This window comes from Cystoisospora suis (assembly GCF_002600585.1).
Source record: "Cystoisospora suis strain Wien I chromosome Unknown contig_3590, whole genome shotgun sequence".
Taxonomy (NCBI): domain Eukaryota; phylum Apicomplexa; class Conoidasida; order Eucoccidiorida; family Sarcocystidae; genus Cystoisospora; species Cystoisospora suis.
The window spans coordinates 670-1,810 of NW_027156385.1; the positions used below are offsets into that span (position 1 = coordinate 670).

General features: G+C 55.8%; 1 protein-coding gene across 1 annotated transcript; it reads left to right on the plus strand.

Annotated features, from left to right (window-relative positions):
* The first annotated feature begins 48 nt into the window (after nucleotides 1–48).
* CSUI_006963 (uncharacterized protein) lies at nucleotides 49–774 on the plus strand. Its single transcript, XM_068067113.1, has one exon. It carries the CDS (start codon nucleotides 160–162, stop codon nucleotides 385–387), a length of 228 nt encoding a protein of 75 aa, XP_067920912.1. The 5' UTR covers nucleotides 49–159; the 3' UTR covers nucleotides 388–774.
* The last annotated feature ends 367 nt before the right edge of the window (nucleotides 775–1,141 follow it).

Genomic DNA, 1,141 nt, shown 5'->3' on the forward strand with positions numbered 1-1,141 from the left:
CCTGAGTCCGTCACTGACAGACTCCGTATGTAAACTAAAGGAAAGAAAGAAAAGTATAAGGCTTAGCGGATAACGGCAGCACTGATCGGTGCCGTGAATGAAGCCCCGTTCACTCTGCACGAGTGGAAGGCCGAGAGGAGTGCTGTCCAGCTGGAATAGATGACTGACATCGGCGACCGAGCAGGGCAGCGTGTAACCGGTTCGGAGGCCAGTCAGGCGTTGCGATCTTCCGCACCAGCACTGGGTATCACCAGACGCGGAGTGTCAGCGGGGAGCGGTATTTTTGGTTGGTCCGTGGCACAGCTGTGCTGTCATGTCGTGTACGCAGGGGACCGGCATCGGCCATTCAAAAGACGCAGTACGGCCGTTTCAGTGTCAGTTGGCTGAATCAGTCCCGAGAGCCGTGGACTGTCGGTCGTGGCTTAGTCTACGTCAGCATAAGAATGTTGTGTGCTGCTTGAGAGTGCTGAGAGGCCCTCTGTCGTGGCCATGAAGAATGCCGGAGGTGTGGGAGCTCTCTTGACGAGGCAGAGGTAGAGCCGGTACTCCAGGCAAGCTGGGGGTGGTTGCTCTTTGGCTCTGAGATAGGCTTTTAGGGTCTTCCAGAATCGTTGTCTGGCGTCCAGCAGGGCTTGGCGGTGCCTCAAGACAGTTTAGCTAGCCACTCCGACTGCTAAGAAATCTTTGGCTTCCTAGCTCCGTTTGGAGAACTGATCAATGGATGGCTCTAAGGAGCTTCGTGTGTGTATCCTTAGTCCCCCGACTGGTGGAAGTGAGCTTCGGCTCCAGAATCTGGTTATTGACCGGTGTGGCTGCAGGCAGCTGCAAACTGGAGGGAGTGTCCTGTTAGATGTCATAGTCCCGAGCTGCACTTGCAATTCATCACCGACCAACTTGCGTACTGCAGCTTGGCTATTGAGTCAGGCGACGGGTCAGGCCAACTGTAGGCGTCCATAGTTTGGGACACGCGGCGGAGTGCAGGTGTGTGTAAAGGGGTACAGAACCCTTCGAGCACAACTGCAGAGAGATGCTTAGCTCTCGCTGCGAATCACGGGAGAACGTTAAGGGGAGCCTCCGCAGGCCATCGTTCATGGTGGGACACAAGGAGCAAATAACAGTCGTGATGAGGACAGCGCACCCC

Bases quoted from the DNA above. Each gene is read 5' to 3' on its own strand.
- CSUI_006963 (XM_068067113.1), top strand. From the start codon at position 160: ATGACTGACATCGGCGACCGAGCAGGGCAGCGTGTAACCGGTTCGGAG.